The sequence below is a fragment of the Mandrillus leucophaeus genome, unplaced genomic scaffold, assembly GCF_000951045.1.
Source record: "Mandrillus leucophaeus isolate KB7577 unplaced genomic scaffold, Mleu.le_1.0 Scaffold428, whole genome shotgun sequence".
NCBI classification, from domain to species: domain Eukaryota; kingdom Metazoa; phylum Chordata; class Mammalia; order Primates; family Cercopithecidae; genus Mandrillus; species Mandrillus leucophaeus.
Window position 1 is genome coordinate 1,272,581 of NW_012104565.1, and position 21,072 is coordinate 1,293,652.

The 21,072-nt window shown below is 49.6% G+C and overlaps 2 protein-coding genes and 1 long non-coding RNA gene across 4 annotated transcripts in view; 1 reads left to right on the forward strand and 2 right to left on the reverse strand.

Annotated features, from left to right (window-relative positions):
• Nucleotides 1-15,491, forward strand: part of PTPN1 (protein tyrosine phosphatase, non-receptor type 1) — a 74,340-nt gene extending 58,849 nt beyond the window's left edge. For both annotated transcript variants that reach the window (XM_011993212.1, XM_011993213.1), the window contains 6 exons: nucleotides 5,240-5,377; nucleotides 9,165-9,374; nucleotides 9,914-10,075; nucleotides 10,447-10,670; nucleotides 12,011-12,206; nucleotides 13,423-15,491. In XM_011993212.1, coding sequence (XP_011848602.1) covers nucleotides 5,240-5,377; nucleotides 9,165-9,374; nucleotides 9,914-10,075; nucleotides 10,447-10,670; nucleotides 12,011-12,206; nucleotides 13,423-13,446 — 954 coding nt within the window. In that variant the 3' untranslated portion in view covers nucleotides 13,447-15,491. The remainder of the gene's footprint in view (nucleotides 1-5,239; nucleotides 5,378-9,164; nucleotides 9,375-9,913; nucleotides 10,076-10,446; nucleotides 10,671-12,010; nucleotides 12,207-13,422) is intronic.
• On the reverse strand, nucleotides 1,704-8,922 carry LOC105548952. Its single transcript, XR_001007484.1, has 2 exons — nucleotides 8,233-8,922; nucleotides 1,704-5,746 (listed from the first exon to the last, which is right to left on the reverse strand). It is a non-coding gene; the product is annotated as an uncharacterized LOC105548952 (long non-coding RNA).
• Nucleotides 15,492-16,830: 1,339 nt separating the features above from the next.
• FAM65C (family with sequence similarity 65, member C) overlaps nucleotides 16,831-21,072 on the reverse strand; it is a 131,098-nt gene continuing 126,856 nt past the window's right edge. The window contains exons 20-21 of the mRNA XM_011993226.1: nucleotides 18,477-18,567; nucleotides 16,831-18,030 (exon numbers count right to left, since the gene is read on the reverse strand). Coding sequence (XP_011848616.1) covers nucleotides 17,930-18,030; nucleotides 18,477-18,567 — 192 coding nt within the window. The 3' untranslated portion in view covers nucleotides 16,831-17,929. The remainder of the gene's footprint in view (nucleotides 18,031-18,476; nucleotides 18,568-21,072) is intronic.

Below are 21,072 nucleotides of genomic sequence, written 5' to 3' on the forward strand. Positions count from 1 at the left end.
GGTCTAGCCACCTCTCCTTCTCAACTCACCACAGTTCATTTTTGTACCATGCTTCCAGAATGAGCTTTCTCAAATCCAAGTGTCACCACAGTTCTTCCTAGCTGAAAACGTTTGTGTGGTTCCCTTTGCCTCACAGGTTAGTGCATGGTGTGGCTTACAGAACCCTGCAGGTCTGGCCCTAGGCCCCTGGACACAGACCTCTCACCGCTCTTGGAACTTTAGCCAGGACAAACTTTTCGTTTTTAGTTTCTTACCATGTTCTCTGGGCCAAGGAGTCCCAGTGCCCATGCTCATCCCACTTCCAGGCACCCCTGGATGGCTGCCCACAGCTCCCCAACTGCCTGCACTCTCCCTTGCCCTCCTCACTCTGTTGGAATAGCTGAGGATAGCCGATCTCTGGGCAGCCACTCTCCTGTGTAGACTGTCTGTGTAGACTGTCTCTGTAGACCGTCGTGTATAGACTGTCCTGTGTAGACCATCTCTGTAGACCATCATGTATAGACTGTCCTGTGTAGACTGTCTCTGTAGACCGGCCTGTGTAGACTGTGTAGATAGTCTATGTAGACCGTCTGCCCGTGCAGGCACAGGCCAGCATTCAGCAGGGCCACAGGCTCCTTGGCCTCCCTGCCCTCGCTGCTCCCCAGCACTGCCAGCCCTGCTGCGGGGTCCAGGAGGAGACGAGCTAAGGATCGTGGAGACCAATAGGAACGTGTGGCCCAGGAGCAGGGAACTGGGTGTCCCTGGGCCTTGCCAGGTCCAGGCTCAGCTGGGACATTGTTCTCACAGTTGTCCTGGTTGCCTCCAGCCACAGAAGAACGTGGGGGCTCCAGGGAGGCCACCTTCCCAAAAAAAAGCACAGTCGTGGCCCTAGAGTGTAAAAATCCAAGTGTTAAGAAGCAACACATCAAAGGAAACTTCAGCAGTGAAAACTTGAAGCATTAACCACAAAGCCTCTCCCTCCACCACACACAAAGAAACGGCTTTAGTTACTCGCAGAAAGCCTTCCTCTTGGGACAGCGCGTGTTTAAAATCATAGGGGTTTGGTTTGGTTTGTTTTGGGGTTGGGGTTTTGTTTTGTTTTTTTGCCTTTGCCTACTTTTTTAAAAAATGAAAGTATTTATTTGCCCAATAATAACAGATAGGGAGCTTGCCTGAGTGTTCTGTTGATGATATAATGTATCTTGTCTTAGAAAATAACTTTTTCAGTGAAAGGTGGTTTTTAAATTTTTTCTTCCCTCCTTAGTAGCTTGATTAGTAAAATGTGAAGTTACAAATGTGAAGCAAACCCCTACTCTTCACCACTCGTCAGCAAGTTTGAGTAAAGAAACAAAGCATCAGGTTCCCACGGCGCACACACTCTGCGAGGGAGGGGGAAGCCTGGCGGCCTGTGGAAGCCTTCAGCACAGCTCCATCTGCAGGCTTCTGACCCTCAGCACTACTGATACTTGGGCTGGATCATTCTCTGCTAGGGATCCGGACAGGGACTGGCTGTGCTGGGCATTGTAGGATGTTTAGCAGCATCTCTGGCCTCTACCCACCAGGTGCCAGTAGCACCCCCTCCCCAGATGTGGCAGTCAGCTGTGTCTAGACTCCAGACTTTGTCCAATGTCCCCTCGTAGGCCAAATTGCCCCTGGTTGAGAACCACTGCTCTAGATGGTATTGAGGGTTGGGAATTTTAAATCAAGACATTTATTCAGAAATTACCAGATACAGTAGCATTTGCTTTTTATTTATTTCTTTGTTGCTAAGTGTTTGGTAAAACCTCTTTGCTGTGAGCACAAGATTTGCTTTAGCAATCATTGTCACCTTACAGCAAGGGGCGGTGTCCACCGCTGTGGTTATGTGTTTGAGCAGTGTCCAGCACTGTAGTTACGTGTTCCAGCCTCACCAGGCCCTGTGCTTCATTGTCTGTCACCCAAGGCTGACCACAAATGGCCCACAGATCCACTGTGACAACCTTTCCCTTTGGGTTACTGTGGTGGCATCGAAAACATGGCTGGTTGGCTTTGCTGTAGTTTACTGTGATAACTGTGCCAGCAGTCCCTACTTTCCTTTGTTAAGTATCCCATTCCACTGGAGGATTACTTGGGCATGCAAATTGGCATGAAAAACAATGTATGGTTTGAGATTGTTAAAGTTTCTTTGGGATCAACATTTTCAATTCTGTATCAGCATTATCCTTCCCAGAGGGCTGGCTGGGAAGAATCATGAGAAGTTACAGTATCTTATTTGCTCAGCTAATCTAATTGTAAATGATCCACACAGCTTGTGGTAAAACCAGCTTTTGGGGAGTTTTCATTTAATGCATACTTGTTTTCTAATTTCCTTCCTTCACCAAATAGTGTAGGATGCTCCCTCTTACTTTTGGCAAACATGCCTGTTGTCTTTTGGGACCCTGGGCTTCCTGGAAACCAGTTATGCAGAAGATGATTGTGTGTGTTAGACTGGGGTCATCCAGATGGCTAGAGTTCTCACTGGTTCTGTTTAAGGATTGACTTTAGACACGTCAGTGTAGGCTGCACCATGGCGTAAGGGTTGGGATTGTTGTTTAGATGGGGGAAGTAAGCAAGGCCAGTTTAATTGGCCATTGCAGAATCTCACCTGTATCTCTCTCCTGAAATCCTCGCTAAAGCTGCCGTTTGCTTTCAGGTGCTTTCATGCACAAAACACTGCACTTTGTATCACAGGGTCCATATAATTCATTTTTCTCTCGTATTTAGTTCTCTGTGTTAAGAATTACTTACTTAGTTCTCTGTGTTAATAATTTTTGGCGAAACCAAATTACCTGTCACAGGGTTGATGTAGATGTCTTTCATAGGTTTTCTAAACACCGCCTGCCCACTTGTTTGGGAAGGCCCCAAGGACTCTTTAACATCTGCCTTCATGGTGGAAACAGCAACTACAAGAGATGCCAGCATGTTGGCACCGCCATGTTTCTCTGGTGCCAACCCAAGATAGGACTCAATTTGAGGCCTAGTGAAGAACTATGTTCTAATAAAAGTCTGTCTACTTTTCATGGCAGTATATATCAATGTAATAGGGTAACTGAAAATAGTGATCTTGTGCCTTTTAAAAATTTTATGTGTTTAAAACAAAAATTTCTATTGGAAATGGCAGGGCATAGCTTGCTGCTGTAGACACCTGAGAGTCCTTAAAAATAAATATTGGGTGATTGACACTTAGTTGTATGACAGAATTCCTCTTGTACAGTTCCAAAGTCTTAGTCTTTACCCAGATTACAGAGGGTTATTAGGCATTAGGTTTGGTTTTGAAAGTGAGTGCTTGCTGTCTGGAGGTGAAACTTAAGACTCATCTACCCTGCTCATGAGCTGAGGAATGGTGGCCTCTTCCTCCTGCATTTCTGTTCTTTGCTTCCTTCTCTGCTCACTGTGTGGAATGCGCACCCTAGCATGGGTGGTGTGGAACCTATCAGATCAGTCTCTTGTTTCTGGGGTCTTGAGGCATTATAAGATCTACTTGTTAGAAGTGTGGGATTAATGCATCTTTTCACATTCTTCTAAGTTCCTGCTTTCAGCTGCCACACCCACTGTGGCTAGGTGGGGGTCTTGCCATGTAATTAGCGCCTCCATGCTGAGTGGCAGAATTGCTTCAGTGGTGACAGATTGTCCCCATTCAAGAGTTCAGTTTTGGCAACTCATCACTGATCCAGGAAGGTGACATGGATGAAACTGGCTAAGACTTCAGACAGGCCCGTGTCCAGACTCTTCAGAAAGCTCTGTGGGCTTCTGGTCTGGCACTGAGAAGTTTGCTGCGATGCTGGCATCACAACCTGGTGTTTCTTAATTTGTTTCTCCCACATTTTGCTTTGGTTTTGTCTTTTGGGCAGCTTCCAGCTTTAGCAGAGCAGGACCAATAGGCATTTGTGGTTCTATATTCACCCTCCTCAAGTGCTTCCTGGCTCCTCATTGCCCCCAGATGATGCCACAGGTCCGTGGGCCTGCTGCCAGTCAGCTGTGATCTGGGCCTCTGCTGCCCCCTTCTCCAGCTGCTCTTTTCAGCCTGGCTTATTTGCAGTCACTGCCTAGAAAATCCTAGTCATCTTTCAAAACCTGCCTCTTGCATAGAGCTTTCTCTGATCTTTCTTTCCTGTAACTTTGGCTGACCTAAAACATTTCCCTCTTCTGAATTCCTGCTGCCTGTCTGTAGCATTTCCCCCTCAGCCCTCCTCCATGGCCCACCTTGTCACTGCTGGGTACAGCAGTCTCTCCTCACAGACAGCTGGCCCTGAAGTGGTTCCCTTCACCCACACCATCCTTTGCCCCAGAGGAGGTATTGAGTGGGTCAGTGCACGTGAACTGCAAGTGTCATTTGCCAAAGAGCTGTTGACACACGCTGACATTTCTTCCGCTGAAAATCATAAGGGCTTTGAGCTTCCCTATGTCCAGGCACATGGTCAGGCTGACCCGGTAGCTCTGCCCCGGTTGATCTGCCATTTTTGTCCTCAACAGTTATCCATGAGCAGAAACGTTTGCATAACTGAGGCAGATTCAGTAAATGTCACTAAATTCGAGTCCATTTTTGTCTTAGACCCTAAATGAAACCAAATTTTCATAAATTTGCTTGTTTTAAAGAAAAATTTAACAAGCTACATTTAAATCAAGAACATCAAATAGTGTCTCAGATTATCAAAATAGAACATCAAAAGTATTTTTCTGAATGAACTGAACCAAATCAGAATGAAAGGGCAAGCCCTGGGGAGCCCGTCTCCAAGCCTTCTCTGAAAGGGAGTCTGCATTTGGTAACAACCGTTCAGCCTTTCCAAAGGGCCTCACCTGCTGTCTCTCCCAGTTTTATTTTTAATTGCCTGTGAGTTTTCTGTGCAGAGTAAGGCACCTACATTCTATGCCAGCAGCCTGATCAGGTCCTGTGTAATGTTTGAAATGGCTACATAGAGGAGTTTCAAAGCCTTTTGTACAATCTGGCTTCACCTCATAGACTGTGAGAAAGCGTCAGAGCCCTGCAGGACCCCATTGCTGTGTTTGACCAGGGAGCTGATGGGTTTGGAAGTCTGAGCCCTGTCTGCACAACCTGCCCCAGTCAGCAGCCTCGTGCCCCCACCCCCATCTCCCCATGAGGCAGGCATCTGTGCTGACCATGGCTTCCATGTTCAGAAAACCCCAGGTCTTTGGTTATCATGAAGCTTGTGGGATGTGCTCCAGGCCTCCTGCCATAGGAAAACGGTTGCTCACAATAATTCACTGTTATTTGTTCCCCCAGTTAAAATGCGCACAGTACTGGCCACAAAAAGAAGAAAAAGAAATGATCTTTGAAGACACAAACTTGAAATTAACATTGATCTCTGAAGATATCAAATCATATTATACAGTGCGACAGCTAGAATTGGAAAACCTTACAGTGAGTATGGCACGCACTTCAGCACTTCAGGGGGCTACTGGTTCAGATGCCTCTTCCTTTATCCCTTGGGTGATATTACCTCATGCCAGTGTTCCTGGCTTTTGTATACCCCGAGCAAGATGTGGTTTTGGCACTGAGGTGAGCGGAGCTTACTTGTGCACCTACCAAGTGCCCAGGAATGCCCAGGGAGGGTGGAAACCACAGTGCTCTCTCTGACCTTTAACAACAGTTAACACCGGTTCTTAGGGAAAGGAGAGTTTCTGACCCAAAAGACTGGTTCCTGCTTGTGCAGCTGCAGAGGGACCGAAGCGGCAGTCTGCAGGTCCCAGCGGAGCATGCTGCCTTCTTTGTGGTCCTCAGTCTTTGAGTCTGAAGAGAGGGAAGAAGGGGTCTGGGGTCTCACTCCAGTTTTATAGCTAGTGGAAGTTTTCTAGGCCTGGTCTTGGGTTTATTTGTTGTGGGAAGAGTTTATAACACCAGCTACTTGCTTGGTAAAAGTTGGTCTTGGGACATGGCAAGGCATTGTGGTAAGCAGCACCACCACTGAAGGCTCTGCTCCTGGGGCTTCAGAATAATTCCCCTGGATCCGTAACTTGGAGGTGTTCGTTTCATTCTGGGGAACAGTGGAGGGAGTGCGAGGCAGCACCTGGGGGCGCCAGTGAAGGTGGCAAGCCACCAACCTCTGGAACCTAACTGGGGTGGAATCCTGGTCGCAGCTTACCAGCTCGTCACGGTGTCTCCGTGTCCTCTTCTGCGAAACGCAGGTTTTCCAGGGTTCTGGGGGGTCCTGTGTGGGAAGGGCTAGCAGTTACCGCGGGTGTGTAGCGCGGGCTTTGTCTGAAGGGAAGATGGAGCTGTAGGGAGACCATGTGGACTGGGGCTCCGGGGCTGTGTGGGTGGGGAGGGATCTGCTTCTGGGTGACCCCATGCCTCCCCTTCTCACGCACTACTTTTTAATCATTGTGGTTCCTGCCATTCATTTCATAGTTGATGTAAACCAGCTGCGGTGGCTCATGTCTTTAATCCCAGCACTTGGGGAGGCTGAGGCCAGGAGGATTACTCTCGAGGCCAGTAGTTCAAGACCAGCCTGGGCAACATAGCGAGACCCCTGTCTCTACAAAAGAAAAACAAAAACAATTAGCCAGACATAGTGGTACTCCCCTATAGTCCAGCTACTCAGGAGGCTGAGGTAGGAGGATTGCTCATGCCCAGGAGTTCAAGGCTGCAGTGAGCTATACTTGCACCACTGTACTCCAGCCTGGGTGACAGAGCAAGACCCTGTCTCAAAAAAAAAAAAAAAAAAAGAAAAAAGAATAGTGAAAGTAAGATCTAGAATTTAGCACAGGTTACCAGGAAGTAGGGAAGGGGTTCAGGCTGCCTGGCTCCTGAGGACGGTAGCAGTGCAGCTGCTGCGAGTGCTTTCTGCCCTCTGGTGGTGACCGCTCCAGAGTCAGCAGTCCTGCCATAGCCCTGGTAGGGCAGAGGGGCTCTGAGTACAGTGGATGGAGGCGCTTTCTGGAAGATTCTCAGGAGTAACATGGGCAGCATGTTGGAATGTGCTAGAGGATTTATGCAGTAGACTTTTAAAAAAATGCTTTTTAGCGTTTGCAAACCTGACATTAAGAGTGACTTCTGGGGAACTCTTTGCTTGTTGAGGGAAACTGAATTTCAACAGAGCAGAAGAGCTGTGTGCTTTTTGCTTGGCAGAATGAATACAGCCAGCTCAGAGGTTTTGATGTTAGGATCTGTTTGCTCCAACAGACTTTGTTTTTAAAAGGCTTTTCTCAGCCATGGCTGTCTGTTCTAGCACAAGGCTGGAGTGAATTCCTTGTGAAAGATGTGGGCAGGTGTGAGGGAGGGTATCAGTGGGCGGTAACCCACACCTTCAAGGATTAAAAGAAAACTTGAGTTTGGCATGCTTGCTTCTTACTCAGTTTTAAAATACATTTTAACGGCCAGGCGCGGTGGCTCACTCCTGTAATCCCAGCACTTTGGGAGGCCGAGGCAGGTGGATCACGAGGCCAGGAGTTCAAGACCAGCCTGGCCAAGATGGTGAAACCCTGTCTCTAGTAAAAACACACACACAAAAATTAGCCGGGCGTGGTGGCGGGCGCCTGTAATCCCAGGTACTCGAGAGGCTGAGGCAGAGAATTGCTTGAACCTGGGAGGTGGAGGTTGCATTGAGCCAAGATCATGCCACTGTGCTCCAGCCTGGGCGGCAGAGCGAGATTCTGTCTCAAAATAATAATATTAATTTTTTAAAATACATTTTAAGTCCTTTTCTTCCCCACTCACCTGCACGCCCCAAATAGAAGAAATATTTCTTTTTCTTTAATGTCATTAAGGTTATATGGATACCATTTTCTAGAGAGGAAAGAATGATGGAATTGCCTAGTATGATTCTAGCAATTATCCTAACATACACAAATTTCTCCTTGTTCTGTGCAAGATACTGTATTTAATATTTAATAAATATTAAATATTATTTACTAGTGTAGTTAATGGCTGAGGCAGGGTTAAATATGTATTATTTTCATCCCAGCGGAGTTGGGGGAGGTCCTAGTAACTCTGCCATGAGCTCAGTGAGGGTGAAGTGGTATCTTTGCCCCCGCCTCCGTGGCACGGTAACTGGCACATGGTTGGCATAGTGTGGACATTCGTCAAGTGAAGGAAGACATCATGAGCAGATCTCTGGCCTGAATCCTTCTGCCATCAGCTGCTCTCCAGGTGGCCCTGGCACTAGGCCACAGGGAACCCCTCCAGGCTGGTATGGTTCCTGTCTGTGGCTGTCTTCCTGGGCCCATGTTAGGAGACTTTCACTTCCGGAGCCCTTTCCCCCTCAGGGCATTGCTTACCAGGTGGTTGGTTCCCATTTACTATGAGCTCTTAGGTCACTGAAGATGTTGGGCACTCCCCCTAGTGAGGGCTGCCTTTTGATCACAGCTGCCGGAAGCCTCAAGGAAGGAGCAGAGCTGGAAACAGACCCCAGGCCGTTGTTTCTGTTCCTGTGGGGCAGACTCAGCCAGGGGAAGAGACACTCTGGGACAAGGGCTGGGCTCCACCTTTCAAAAGTGTCTGCAGCAGGCTTTGAGCATGGACTCTCTGCCTCCAAATGTCCACCTCCTCCTCAGGAAAATGGATGGGAGTGCCTGCCTGGAGCAGCTGGTGGGAGAGCGCAGTGCCAGCACCCAGGCTCGGTTCATGGGCTGATGTCGTTCGCCTTGACTACCTCGTCAGCTGAGTGTTGAGCCACACCTTGGAGTCACCAGTCTTTGGAGACCAAGTCTGTTACTTTTTTCTCTAAAGTGACAATCCTCTGAAACCTCCAGATCATCTTGAAGCCCTGTCTGAAAGTTGCCCAGAGCCAGTGCCTCACCTGCTGTTCCTTGTTCACTTTTTCATGGGAGGCCTTGCAGGGCTTCATGACAGGATTTTGTGGGTGGCCACGCAGCATCACTGTGACTCGTGAGACAGAGAGAAACCAGTTGTGACCATGTAGACAGTAGAAGTGATAGGGAGAAAAGAGAAAAGAGGTGAGGGGACTCGTCAGTCGGAAGGGACGTGAAGTCTAAGCAGGTGCACCCTGCAGGTTCAGTGTCAAGCCCAGGGCCTGGCCCCAGGGCGTGGTATTTGTTGACTGGGTGTGTGGACGCTGGGAGAGAAAGTCTGAGAATTAATGTTCCTCTTAGAGGTCAATGAGTGGAAGGTGATTCTGTGTGTACTTGGAATTAGTGATTTCTGTACAGATGATTCTCTTAGAATCATCGTAAGTATTTTTCTCTTTCAGACCCAAGAAACTCGAGAGATCTTACATTTCCACTATACCACATGGCCTGACTTTGGAGTCCCCGAATCGCCAGCCTCATTCTTGAACTTTCTTTTCAAAGTCCGAGAGTCAGGGTCACTCAGCCCGGAGCATGGGCCCGTCGTGGTGCACTGCAGTGCGGGTATCGGCAGGTCTGGGACCTTCTGTCTGGCTGATACCTGCCTCTTGCTGGTAAGGAGGCCCTTGCGGGCACCCTAGGGAGCTCCTCCACCTGCTCTGCTGTGATGTTTTTTCCTAAATAGAAACTGAAGCACTCCTCTTCCAAAATACAGAGACTCACTGTGTTAGTCTGTTTTTGCGTTACTAATAAAGGCGTACCTGAGACTCGGTCATTTATAAAGAAAAGAGGTTTAACTGGCTCCCGGTTCTGCAGGCTGTACAAGCATGGCGCCAGCACCTGTTCGGCTTCTGGGGAGACCTCAGGGAGCTTCCGGTCATGGTGGAAGGCGAAGGGGAGCAGGAGCAAGGGATGGGCAGGTCCCGACTCTTAACAACCAGATCTCTTGTGAATGCATTGCCTCAGGGAGGGCACCAAGCCTTTCATGAGGGACCTGCCCCCCTGACCCAGACACCTCCCACCCAGCCCCACCTCCAACACTGGGGATCACATTTCAGCATGAGATTGGGAGGGGACAGACATCTACCTGTGTTAGTCACACTGCCCTTGAGAACTGGACCTGGCTGACTTACGTCTCCTCTCTGGCTTTCAGATGGACAAGAGGAAAGACCCTTCTTCCGTTGATATCAAGAAAGTGCTGTTAGAAATGAGGAAGTTTCGGATGGGGCTGATCCAGACAGCAGACCAGCTGCGCTTCTCCTACTTGGCTGTGATCGAAGGTGCCAAATTCATCATGGGGGACTCCTCTGTGCAGGTCAGCATTGCCTTTGTTTGAATCCAGGTGTGACCATTTTAACTTTTTTGTCTTTGAAGGAGGCTGTCAGTTGTAAAAGTTCAAACACCGTCTGGTGTCAGGGGAAATAGCTACCCTTCATGTTTAAAATAGCTAGAAAGTTGTCAAAATGTTCACCATGTTGCACTTTGTGCCTTTGAAGTGCTCACAGAGAGCATCGATAGGAAGAAGAGACTTTATTTTCAAAAGATTTCATCTTCCAAGTACATGGCTGCAGCCCCGAGAGGCCGAGAGCCCCTCGCCAAGCCGCCACCTCTGCTCACGCAAGGGGACTTCCTGACAAGCCAGCCGACGCGAACACTAATAGGACTTCCTCTTGCTGCTCTTTCAAGGATCAGTGGAAGGAGCTTTCCCACGAGGACCTGGAGCCCCCACCCGAGCACGTCCCCCCACCTCCCCGGCCACCCAAACGAATCCTGGAGCCACACAATGGGAAATGCAGGGAGTTCTTCCCAAATCACCAGTGGGTGAAGGATGAGACCCAGGAGGATAAAGACTGCCCCATCAAGGAAGAAACAGGAAGCCCCTTAAATGCCGCACCCTACAGCATGGAAAGGTAATATGATTGGGTCCCAGCTTGTTGGGTTGAGGGGAGATGACCTTCTATTCTAGAAACACACACTGGTACTGAAACCCTGTGGACGCAGCCTCCTGTTGGCAAGCAGTGCTTCCGCATCCTTGGGGAACAGGGCGTGTGGACCACAGCCACTCCACTCCTGACTGCGGGAGGCCCGGTATTGGGCACAGGGTGGCCGCAGGACATGAGCCACTTCTGTGGGCTTCTAGTGCCACCTTGTGGTGCTTGTTGGAATGAGGGGCTCGGTGCCACCGAGTAGCATTTTTCTGCCCCCTGATGATAGCGCCCTCCCCCAGGCTTCCGGACAGTCCTGAAATGTGATGTCCAGGCTTGACCATGTGCCCTCAGTCCCCACAGTGGTCCTTTGGGGACTGTAACCTTTTTTATGTTGTCTTGATTAAATCCCATTTTACTTCCTTGCAGGTTAACAACCATTATTGAGTACCTATTGATATGTGTGGTGTACTGAGTTAACTAGAACATGTCCCCTGGTCTGTGTTCTAGATCATCTTGTTGGGAAAAAGGCAGACCCAAAGCATATTTTGGTGGGAGCCCATGGACAGTGATGTGATAGAGGTGTCCACTGAGGTGGTCAGGAAAGGCTGCTTGCAGTAGGTGGCCGTGCACAGAAAGCTTGCAGAACGAGCAGGTGTTAGTTCCAGCTGGAGATGACTGCCGGCCGTGCCCTTGGTACCTGCTTTCCGGAGGGAAGTTTTAAGACGTGTGCATACTTGATCCAGCAGTTGTATACATGGAGAAATTTACCCTGCAGCGACTCTCAAAATAAGCATGTAAAGATGTGTATAGGTAGTTGTGTTTGTTGTCGCATTGCTTGTAGTAGTGAAAAATTAGAGACAAGCCAATGATATAACCAGGGACCTGATCAATTATGTTCTCTCCCGGTGTTGGGATATTCTATAGCTCTTAAAGAATGAGATCTGGGTGTACTGATGTGGCCAGACATTGCAATTGCAGTACATGAGAAGGCAAGTCATACAATAGTGTGTACACCAGTGGATCCTCCAGCCAGATAAATCCTCACAGTGCCCAATCGCCCAGGCACCTTGTGAACCCTACCCTGGGTGTGGGTGCTGTCTGAAGTACCTGGGGGAGGGGGTGACAAGTGGACTTCAGGCTGTTGTGGGCCCTGGCCTGGCCCTCCCGCCAAGAAGAGGGGCTGGCTCGCTGGAAGGTTAACATCACCCTACTCTGTCTACACGTGGCTTGTTTTTTCCCAGAATTCCTGCCACAATAGCAGCATCCTTGCCATTCACTTTCTCCAAAGTGAGTAAACCATCTCTGCCCCTCTGATTCCTCAGCATGAGTCAAGACACTGAAGTTAGAAGTCGGGTCGTGGGGGGAAGTCTTCGAGGTGCCCAGGCTGCCTCCCTAGCCAAAGGGGAGCCGTCACCGCCTAAGAAGGAGGAGGACCATGCACTGAGTCACTGGAAGCCCTTCCTGGTCAACATGTGTGTGGCTACGGTCCTCACGGCCGGCGCGTACCTCTGCTACAGGGTATGTTTCCACTGACAGACACGCTGGCGAGATGCTCGTGTGCAGAGAGCACTGGCCGCTAGCCCGATGGTAGGATTCAGTTCTGTGGCGCATCTGAGCCAGTCTCAGAAGAAACAGATCAAAGGTTTTTAAAGTCTGGAACTGTGGAAGGGCTAACGAGAATTAAGGATCGATGCACTGGGGTTTTAAGGAGCCCTCTGGTCCCAAGAATATAAGAATCTAATCTCAGGGCCTTAACCTATTCAGGAGTAAGTAGAGAAAATGCCAAATACGTCTGTCTCTCTCTCTCTCTCTCTCTTTTTTTTATTCCTTTGTTTTTGGAAAAAAATAGAATTACAACACATTGTTGTTTTTAACCTTTATAAAAAGCAGCTTTTTGTTATTTCTGGAAAAAAAACAAACTAGGCACTTAACAAAACTTTCTCGTACCCTTAGGTGATGTAATTAGCTATATAATTTATATTTGATTTCCCAGGGAAGGAATCCCAAACTTTTACGAATGTAAACTCCCTTGGAGAAGAGGGTTAGGACGCTCTTGCGCTCAAGCCCCCCTCAGCTGTGTGCACACTGAGCCAGGACAGGGTCTTTGAGCTTTCCCACTGTAAGAACAGCAACACAAGGCCGTCTAGAGAAACAGAACCTGCCTCTGCTTCTGCTCAGGGTGTCCATTGTCCTTTCTCCATTGCTCCCTCCTGTGACAGCCATCTTGCTCATGTACCAGCCCTCATCACCCCATTCCCATAAAAGAGTGTCCTCGAGGCCTCTCCCTGGGGGTCAGAGGTCACCACAGGGTGGCCCTCAGCATGTCAGCCCTCTGTTAATTCAGAGGAGTGGGCTCCACCTCATTGGGAGAAGTGCCATTTCAGCAGAAAATCCACACGTTAGACGTGTGTTGCTGTTAAGTAAGGGGAAGAGAGGACTAGCCTCAGAGCTCTGGCCATGGAAATGACCTCCTGAGACTTTTTCATCGTTTTAAATATTTTACCTCTTTTCAGGTGGCCATCTGGGTACATCAGATGGTTTTGCAAAATGCAAACAATTTTTTTCCTTGGGGGTGATTTTTGGGGAGAAGGGGCTACTGTAAAAAATAAAACCAAAACCCCCTTTGCTCCCTCGGAGGTTGAAGTTGCCGGGGGGTGTGGCCGGGGTCGTGCATGAGGCGACAGCTCTGCGGGTGCGGGTCTGGGCTCATCTGAACTGTTTGGTTTCATTCCAGTTCCTGTTCAACAGCAACACATAGCCTGACCCTCCTCCACTCCACCTCCACCCACTGTCCGCCTCTGCCCGCAGAGCCCACGCCCGACTAGCAGGCATGCCGCGGTAGGTAAGGGCCGCCGGACCGCGTAGAGAGCCGGGCCCCGGACGGACGTTGGTTCTGCACTAAAACCCATCTTCCCCGGATGTGTGTCTCACCCCTCATCCTTTTACTTTTTGCCCCTTCCACTTTGAGTACCAAATCCACAAGCCATTTTTTGAGGAGAGTGAGAGAGTACCATGCTGGCGGCGCAGAGGGAAGGGGCCTGCACCTGTCTGGAGGCTCGCCCCACCCAGGGCTCCCTCCTGGAGCATCCCAGGCAGGTGGTACACCAACAGCCCCCTTGACTCGCAGGGAGCAACTCTCCACTCCATATTTATTTAAACAATTCTTCCCCAAAGGTGTCCATAGTGCACTAGCATTTTCTTGAACCAATAATGTATTAAAAATTTTTGATGTCAGCCTTGCATCAAGGGCTTTATCAAAAAGTACAATAATAAATCCTCAGGTAGTACTGGGAATGGAAGACTTTGCCATGGGCCTGCTGCGTCAGACCAGTACTGGGAAGGAGGACGGTTGTAAGGCAGTCGTTATTTAGTGATATTGTGGGTAACGTGAGAAGATAGAACAATGCTATAATATATAATGAACACGTGGGTATTTAATAAGAAACATGATGTGAGATTACTTTGTCCCGCTTATTCTCCTCCCTGTTATCTGCTAGATCTAGTTCTCAATCACTGCTCCCCCGTGTGTACTAGAATGCATGTAAGGTCTTCTTGTGTCCTGATGAAAAATATGTGCTTGAAATGAGAAACTTTGATCTCTGCTTACTAATGTGCCCCATGTCCAAGTCCAACCTGCCTATGCATGACCTGATCATTACATGGCTGTGGTTCCTAAGCCTGTTGCTGAAGTCGTCGTCACTCAGCAATAGGGTGCAGTTTTCCAGGAATAGGCATTTGCCTCATTCCTGGCCTGACACTCTAGTGACTTCCTGGTGAGACCCGGCCTGTCCTGGTGCAGCAGGGTCTCGCTGTAACTCAGACATTCCAAGGGTATGGGAAGCCATATTCACACCTCACGCTCTGGACATGATTTAGGCAAGCAGGGACACCCCCCGCCCCCCACCTTTGGGATCAGCCTCCGCCATTCCAAGTCAGCACTCTTCTTGAGCAGACTGTGATTTGGAAGAGAGGCAACTGCTGGAAACCACACTTCTTGAAACAGCCTGGGTGACGGTCCTTTAGGCAGCCTGCCGCCGTCTCCGTCCGGGTTCACCTTGCCGAGAGAGGCGCGTCTGCCCCACCCTCGAACCCTGTGGGGCCTGATGGTGCTCACGACTCTTCCTGCAAAGGGAACTGAAGACCTCCACATTAAGTGGCTTTTTAACAAGAAAAACACGGCAGCTGTAGCTCCCGAGCTACTCTCTTGCCAGCATTTTCACATTTTGCCTTTCTCGTGGTAGAAGCCAGTACAGAGAAATTCTGTCGTGGGAACATTCGAGGCATCACCCCATAGAGCTGTGGTGAGGTGTGGATAAGGCTTAGGTGCCAGGCTGTAAGCATTCTGAGCTGGGCTTGTTGTTTTTAAGTCCTGTATATGTATGTAGTAGTTTGGGTGTGTATATATAGTAGCATTTCAAAATGGACGTACTGGTTTAACCTCCTATCCTCGGAGAGCAGCTGGCTCTCCACCTTGTTACACGTATGTTAGAAAGGTAGCGAGCTGCTCTGCTATATGCCTTAAGCCAATATTTACTCATCAGGTCATTATTTTTTACAATGGCCATGGAATAAACCATTTTTACAAAAATAAAAACAAACAAAAAAAGCAAGGTGTTTTGGTATAATACCTTTTCAGGTGTGTGTGGATACGTGGCTGCATGACCGGGTGGGTGGGGGGGCGTGTCTCAGGGTCTTCTGTGACCTCACAGAACTGTCAGACTGTACAGTTTTCCAACTTGCCATATTCATGATGGGTTTGCGTTTTAGCTGCAACAATAAAGTTTTTTTTCTAAAGAACGTGAATTTGGGGTGCTTCCCATTTTTTTTTCTTTGCTTAATTGAGCTAAACCAGGATGAGCAACTCCTGTTTCTTTCCATCCCTGCTGATGTGAAACAGATGTTGTCAATCAGCTGGGGTTAGAGTTTTCCACTTCTAAGAATTAACCTCAGCATCCCCGCGTTGCCAGCGCCCTCAGGCTGGAGCGCTTTCCTTGAGGGTGAGCTTATTGAACACCTTAGGCCTCAGCCCACTTCCTTCCCAAACCCACGCTTTCCATGTAGAGGGCCCTTGGATAACTTAACAAACTTATCAGTGTTGTTTGAAGAACAGTGTTTTGAGTTGTAATCTCAAAACCACGTCCCTTACCCAATTACCTGTAAGACACAATGGTTACCGCATCTCAGTATGTAAAGTCCATTTGATATAGAGTTGACTTAAAAATAAGATAAAAAATTAGTACAGTTTTTCATTTGTGTACAAAATTAAACAATGTAAAAATTCCCCCCAAAGTGATTTTTTTGACTTTTCGTTTTGAAGTAATTTTGGACTTGCAGAATGTTGCCAAAATAGTACAAAGAGTTCCCCGGTACCCTCCAAGGTTCTTCGACTGTTTCAAAGCTGGCTGCAGGCCCGGGCTCCTGAGACTGGGAAAAGGACAGGCTGTGGCCATGTGGACCCGCAGGGGCCTAGGGCTGCAGATGTCAGTGTGGCTCCCACTGTTTCAGGTATAAAAAAGGGCCTCTAAGCTTTCAAGAAGAGAACGCGCTAGGGCAATGGTCCCCAACCTTTTGGGCACCAGGGACCGGTTCCATGGAAGACAATTTTTCCACAGGCCTGGGGGTGGTGAGGGATGGTTTTGGGATAGAAACTTCCACCTCAGATCATCAGGCATCAGATTATCATAAGGAGCTTGCAAGCTGATCTCTCGCACAGGCAGTTCACAATAGCACATGCAGTTCACAATAGGGTTCGCGCTCCTATGAGAACCTGATGCTGCAGCTGATCTAACAGGAGGTGCAGCTCAGGCAGTAATGCTTGCTCGCCGGCCACTCACCTCCTGCCATGCAGCCCAGTTCCTAACAGGCCTCAGACCGGTACCGGTCCGTGCTGATGCTTAAAAAAAGAGGAGGGGGTTTGCCAGAAATCAGATGGGGCAAAAGGGCAAAGGCCGTGCCACAGAGTGCCCATATAGGGGAGAGCACGCCTGGAGCCTTCGAGAGCATGCAGAGAAGCCTGGAGACAGCGTTTACCAGAGCCGCTGCCTGAGGCCGCCCTCCTTTAAGTGTCCCCACAGCGCACCACAAGACCACAGGAGTGACCTCCCCACTGGCAGGTGTTTGGGGAAACAACCGCTGTCTACTCTTTTGGGTAAAAAGTGAAACACCAATTAAAATAGTTTAATTGAAATTTCAGAAAATGGAACATATGAACAAGGCAAATAAATACTAAGTTAAACCAAAAAGCACAAAATATGTACAGGAAGTATCGATGAGAATGTTCAAGTTAAAGTTCTCCAATGCCATTGCTACAGCAACCTCAAACCCTAGGTTCTGTCTGCACTATTAACACAGACATCTCAGGACATGGTTTGCTTTTTTTAAGACTTAAATAGGAAACTAATTTTCTTTCTTTAAAACAGTGTGTTCTTCAGTGAACTCTTTCTTCAGGCCAGTTGATGGCTTCTGTAACGGTTTATTGACGAGACCCTAGGGTAGCTTCCGAAGCTGGCTTGATTGCATTTGGGTGCGGATGGCCAAAGTGAGTGGCCCTGCTGCCTGTGCTACTCAAGGCTCCTGGGCTGATGTGGTGGCTTCTTCCGTTTGTGCTGCTGAACAGGGGGCAAATGAGGTTCTCAGTCCACCAGCCGCTGTTTGGGAGTTCCACCGGCACTCTGGCTGCAGGTCAGGCTGAGAGTGTGCATGTAGACACCCTGGCTTTGTGCCTTCCCGCCTTCCCCAGCTCACCAAGGTGACACCTGGCTGCTGCTGAAATGACCTGAGCAGTCTTGCATTAACAGGGCCAGCCACCTGCCAGCCTGCTGCATCCCAGCGCCTGTTGACCCAGAAGTGCCAAGCAGCTGACCGGCAGGGAGGCCTGGAGTTCTACACACTTGCCTTGGAGCCTTTTATTTAGGGCCTCGACTTGCCTGGCCTTGGCCCTTTTGTAGGTGGCCACCTAGTGCAGCTCAGCTCTGCATCCCTGGGAAGGTCACACAGACCCGCAGCCAGAAGTCGAGCACTCCACTGAGGCCTGGCAGCCCCTGCCTTGCTTTCTTCTGCTTCTGTACAGAAGACCAGCCCATGCCCTGGGGCTGGGTCAGTGGCCGGAGCCTCAGGCAGCGCTCTGGACAGCTCACACTCCTGGAGGAGTGCACAGCACCATTACCCAGCGCGCAGGCTACGTCCAAGCCGGGCAGCGGCAAAAAACCGATGTGAGATTTGTGCTCAACCACCAGGATTTTTTAAAATATTGTGATTTCAACATCTGCCTCCTGGCAAAAGACTTCTCTTTGTTCTGAGCAGAGCTTGTCCATCTTCTCAAAAGCTAACCGTCCTTTTTCACCTGAAATAGGAAAGGGACCTGTCACCAGATTGGATCCTGCCTTGGCACTTCCGACCCTCCTGGGCCAAGGTGGCCCTAGTGCTTAGTGACTGTGGGTCTCGGTGGTCTCTGCAAAGCGGCAGGGGAGGGAGTATGTGCGGGAGCCCCCACCTGGTGACTCACATGGCCTGGGGGGCCTTGCCTTTAACTCTAGGATGTCCTGCTGAATCGGAACCCCGCCTTGCCTCTGGCTTCTATCCCAAAGGTCATAGACTCTAAGAAGGTAGCGAACACTCCCTGGCAGGATGCCACAAAGGGTGAAGGTTGGCTCTGTGCCAGGGCTGCTAACGGTGCCCATCCCGGGTACCCCAGAGCTATTCTGCCTGCTGGGAGAGCTGGGTGTGGCCTCTCGCAGGTTCTGGGGGCCCCAGGAACTCCGCTGCGCTGCACAGATTGTGCCACTTTACCGAACGAGAGTGTGGTTTCCCGGGCTGCCGCCCGCACGGCCTCCAGGTCAGACTGGCACAGGCTGGCAATCTGGTCGATGCTTTCAATGCCCTGTTTGAGATTAGGAGAAAAAGAATCCTTTGGGGGCCTTCTCAACAGCAGGTAGAGTCCACTTAGCGGCCCTGCGGGGCCAGCCCTAGCGTGGTCTCTGGGGCCTCAGCCCCTTCTTTTTCTCCAGGCTTCCAGGTTTTTTAGGTGGCCTCAGGTGCATGAGAGGCACCTCTGGACTGTGGAAGTGTCTCACCTCTTCAGCCCTGACACCTGCTAGGGAGTCAGGCTGTTGGCAGAACTCGTCTTCCTGGATGCCTGCTGAAAGGCTAGAATTGAAAAGGAGGAGACCTGCTGCTTTCTGGACCTTCCTGCCTCCCCCATGCTCTCTTTACCCTACTCTCCAGGGCAGCCTGTGCCAGTACGCCCGACTCTGGCACATGCCCCCGGCGCGGGTTGCTCCTGCGGGCCAAGGACCGGCATGCGCTGCAGCGCCCTCTACTGGACACCCGGCCCTTGCTGGTTTTCTGATCCTAACCAGCTTCTCCTCTTAGAATTTCCCGTTGATTCATCCCAGAAAGAATGGGATGAGTGAGTTCAATCTGTATTGAACTATCTTTCTTCTAGCAGCTGTGCAATTCCAAATGCAGGTGAGGCTGAGGGAAAGCGGGCATCCCCTCACATCCATGGGATCTATGTGTGGGTTGTATCAAGAGTCTCAAAAATGCTCATATTCTCTGGCCCTAGAATTGGGTCTAGCCTAAGGAAATAATTCAGAACTCTATGTTTTTAAAGCTTTATGCACAAACATGATCACAATGACATGCTTTATGATAAAAATTGGATGAAGAAAACTATTTCCTATGACAGCGGGTGAATAGGTTAAGTTAAGGTGTATACTTGATAGCCCCTTCATACAGAATTCTAAAGTGAAAAAAAAAAGACCAAAAAAAAAAAAAAAAAACCACAAATAAAGAATTCTAAAGTGCTGCCAGTCTAACACAAAATGTTCTTGTTTTGTTGACTGTTTTTAAACTATGTTTGGATCAACAATTTTAAATGCTCACGCATACCCACAAACTTTTAAAAGAAGCATACCAAAATGTCAGCCCTTGCTTCTGCTACATTCTAGGATGATGGATAACTTTCTTTTCTATCTCTGTATTTTATACTTTTTTTTTTTTTTTTGAGATGGGGTCTTGCTTTGTTGCCCAGGCTGGAGCGCAGTGGCACGATCTCAGCTCACTGCAACCTCCGCCTCCCGGGTTCAAGTCCCGAGTAGCTGGGACTACAGGCATGTGCCACCACACCTAGCTAATTTTGTGTGTATGGGTTTTGCCATGTTGGCCAGGCTGGTCTCGAACTCCTGACCTCAGGTGATCTGCCCACCTCGGCCTCCCAAAGTGCTGGGATTGTAGGCCTGAGCCACCATGGCCCGGCCCCAGTGAAATCATTTTAAAGTTAACTAACCTTAACCCTAACCACAAGCAGGCTTCTCTGTCAGCCACTAATGGAGAAACGTCAGGCTCACCTTGAGCTGTCTGAGCGCCAGGCACGCGGCCTCCTGGAGCCTTGCATCGTTCTCTGCCAGGGCGTTGGTGTAGAAGAGCACAGCCTGGGGAGAGTAAGGAGGCTGTGAATGGAGGGGTGAGCAGAAGTGGAGTCCATGGTTCCGGGTCCATCAACCGCCAGGTGCCGACAGTAAGGCACGCTGTGCCCATCTTTCTCTAAACAACGTTCAGGACAGGATCAGTCCATCTTTGGGCCAGGTGTACACAGTCACAAGAGCTATACTGTGGTGTTTAATTTATCCCTAAAAACTGGTACCAGGGCTAATACAATGAAGAAAACTCCTTTTGTCTCATAATATTCCAGAAGTGCATTCTGAAACTGCTGTCTATAAAATGCTGAATTAGAGAAATCAGATGCCCAGCTCAGAACAACAAAAGAACTGATCATCCCATGTGCATCGCCCTCTTCAGCTGAAAACGGGCACCGCTGCTGCCTCAGGCCAGAGGGAAACCTGCCTATTCCCCTCAGCCCCCCTGTCCAGTCTCAGCGGTGACCGTGCCCTCTTCAGTCTCACGACCATGGCCACATCAGTTCATGTCTTCGGGCCTAACTTGACTCAGCTGAAAACAAAGCTGGCACTTGTTTCATGCGTTGCCGTGGGGTTTGTTAGAAAGCACTCGGGGTTGTGCCCGGCCCGCAGGGGAGTCCAGCATCTGCGGCAGCACAGGGAAACCCAGCAGTGGGTTTGTGCTCACTCAGTCGAGTGGCTGCACCTTCAACTGCACGGGTGGGGCGGTGGGGGGGCCCATCTGCGGGTGGCTCTCCGAAGTGTCTGCTGCTTTGGGAAGACAGGGAGACTGGGAGTAGGATCGGGTTCTCCCGCTCCTCCTACACAGGGCACTGGTGAAGGCTGTCAGGCCATATCAGTATGGAAATGTCACACTACCCACTGCCTCTAATCCCGGGGTGCCAGGTCATGGCAGCCCACTCCCTCCTCAGCACCCTCACCTGAGAGCAAGTGATCTGTCACTGGGTTGGCCCCCACCTCAGTGTTTC